This window comes from Austrofundulus limnaeus, unplaced genomic scaffold (genome assembly GCF_001266775.1).
Source record: "Austrofundulus limnaeus strain Quisiro unplaced genomic scaffold, Austrofundulus_limnaeus-1.0 Scaffold291, whole genome shotgun sequence".
NCBI classification, from domain to species: domain Eukaryota; kingdom Metazoa; phylum Chordata; class Actinopteri; order Cyprinodontiformes; family Rivulidae; genus Austrofundulus; species Austrofundulus limnaeus.
In genome coordinates, this window is record NW_013952693.1 from 623,386 (window position 1) to 625,585 (window position 2,200).

A 2,200-nucleotide genomic window follows, 5' to 3' on the forward strand; every position below is an offset into this window, starting at 1 on the left:
TGTTTACTTTAAGACACTTGAGCTTGGTCAAAATAATCTTTTCAAACTGAATCAATTCTTTGTTTGCTAAAAAAAATTGGATTCATTTTTAATGTGCATGTCAAAACTAGCTCATTTTGACAAATTCATACATTTTCTTCATACATGTAAGTTTATTTGACTTTACACTAAACAAGTTAGATACATCAGTAAATAATAGATGAAATGTTTGGATAATTAAACTAGTGATTTAGGATCAGCTCAACTAATTCATTTTAGCTGAGAATAAACAATTGTTAAGATCAGTAGATTCAAGAAGATTATGTTGACACTATTTATACACAGTTTATCCATTTTAAAGTACCTAAATTCTTAAGTTTCAAAAAAGCTTAATGTTTAAATTTCATATGGTAAGGTACTTTTTACATTTTACMACAAACAAAAAAGCACTTAGCAAAACTAAACACAATTTGTTTATGTTATGGATGAAAACATCTATTTAAAGCCATACGATCAAGGGCATTTGAATCAAACAAAACGTGACCTTTTACATCAGTTTTGAATAGTTTGCCTTTTTGCATTTATGTTTATGGRCATGAGCTCAAACACATAGCAGCAGCAGATGCTCTAATACTCTTTGAGCTGGTAAGTAATCTGGTCTGATTTAAACTTTATTTCCACAAAATGGGGTTTTTAATGCGTTATCAACAACAGGTAAGATAATAGTCGCTCGTAAACTTACCACAGAACCATACTCAYAGAGTTTTGGTTGTTTTTGAGTATAATGAATAAGCATGACATGTTTTTTTAAACATTTATTACAACGACAATAAAATTATATGAGAACAATTACAAGTTTAAAGAAATCACTACCTTAAATCAAATGCTAGATTTCAATTCTGCATTATTGCCTGAACTAAAGTTTGCCTCCGACTTCCTCCTCAGTATGATTACATGGAGCGCCTCGATGGGAAGGAGAAGTGGAGCGTGGTGGAGTCTCCGCGGGAGAGGAGGAGCATCCAGACCGTGGTCCTCAATGAGGCGGTGTTTGTCCAGTACCTGGACGCTGGTGCCTGGCACCTGGCCTTCTACAACGACGGTCGTGAGAGGGAGACCGTTTCCTTCAGCACCAACGTCATGGGTGAGGGACGGAGTCAGCGTTTTACTGTCGTTCGAGGAGGCGGGGTGACGGCGCGGCTTGTGACAGCAGGTTTCGTGTGACTCAGAACTTGAATTTAGAGGCTAGTTTGAGAAAGAGAACTTTTTTTTTTTAAACCAGTGACACCGGTGGTAATATTTCAGGCAAACTCTCCAGTGTCTCGGAGATTTCACACATTTGCAATATATAAAAACACAACAGCGCTACAGCTACAGGAGAACTGTCACRTCAGCAGGAGCACTAAGTGAACTGAAATATTTATGTTTGCCAAAACATAGCTGGACGCCCTCGTATGTCCAACATTTGTATCAAAAAACAAAACACAGTTTTTAAAGGACAACATTTTAGAGTCCGTTGTGACTGTGTGCGCATGAAAATAATTAATTATCCTCTGATCAGTTATGAGAACGCATCAAGATGAAACTGTGCCACAATTCAACTGAGTCCCAAATCCTTTCACATGAGCTGGAGCTGTGAGTGTGGGAGCAAACGACTCGGACAGAAAGTGTAAGACGGACTGAGAGAATCCTTCACTGTCAATATAAAGAGCGGGGAGCTCCTGTTCTACAGGAGGAGAGGAAAGATGGACAGAATTAGAGCTCATAGTGAGAGGAGGAGTAGGAGGAAAGGCATAATGGCAGGGGTAAAACCAGAATGCAGTGAAGTGGAATGAAGGAGGGGTAGAGGAGGAGTTTAGGAGAGGAGTGAAAGAGAGAGGGTGGCATTAGGGTAAGAGGGAGACAAGGGGGTTCAGATTTAGGAATAAAAAGCTACAGACAGAGAGGAAGGGAAGTGTTACAAAAAGAGGCCGTATGAAAGGGCCGAGAAGTGTTAGAAAAGTGGAAACTGGAAAAAGCATTTGGAGAGGAGGGCGAGATGGGTAGAAGTCCAAAATGCATCCCTGTGATTAGCATCGACTCAGGGACTTCCCACCAAACGGTTCTCTTCTTGTAAGTGGGTTAAGAGGCACTAAAAGGCAGCTGAAGTCCTATAATGCCCACACACACACACACACACACACACACACACACACACACACACACACACACACACACACACACA

At 39.9% G+C, this 2,200-nt stretch overlaps 1 protein-coding gene across 1 annotated transcript in view; it reads left to right on the forward strand.

Annotated features, from left to right (window-relative positions):
* tenm2a (teneurin transmembrane protein 2a) overlaps window positions 1-2,200 on the forward strand; it is a 346,633-nt gene that overhangs the window by 298,956 nt on the left and 45,477 nt on the right. The window contains exon 9 of the mRNA XM_014021396.1: window positions 925-1,120. Within this exon, the coding sequence (XP_013876850.1) occupies window positions 925-1,120 (196 nt within the window). The remainder of the gene's footprint in view (window positions 1-924; window positions 1,121-2,200) is intronic.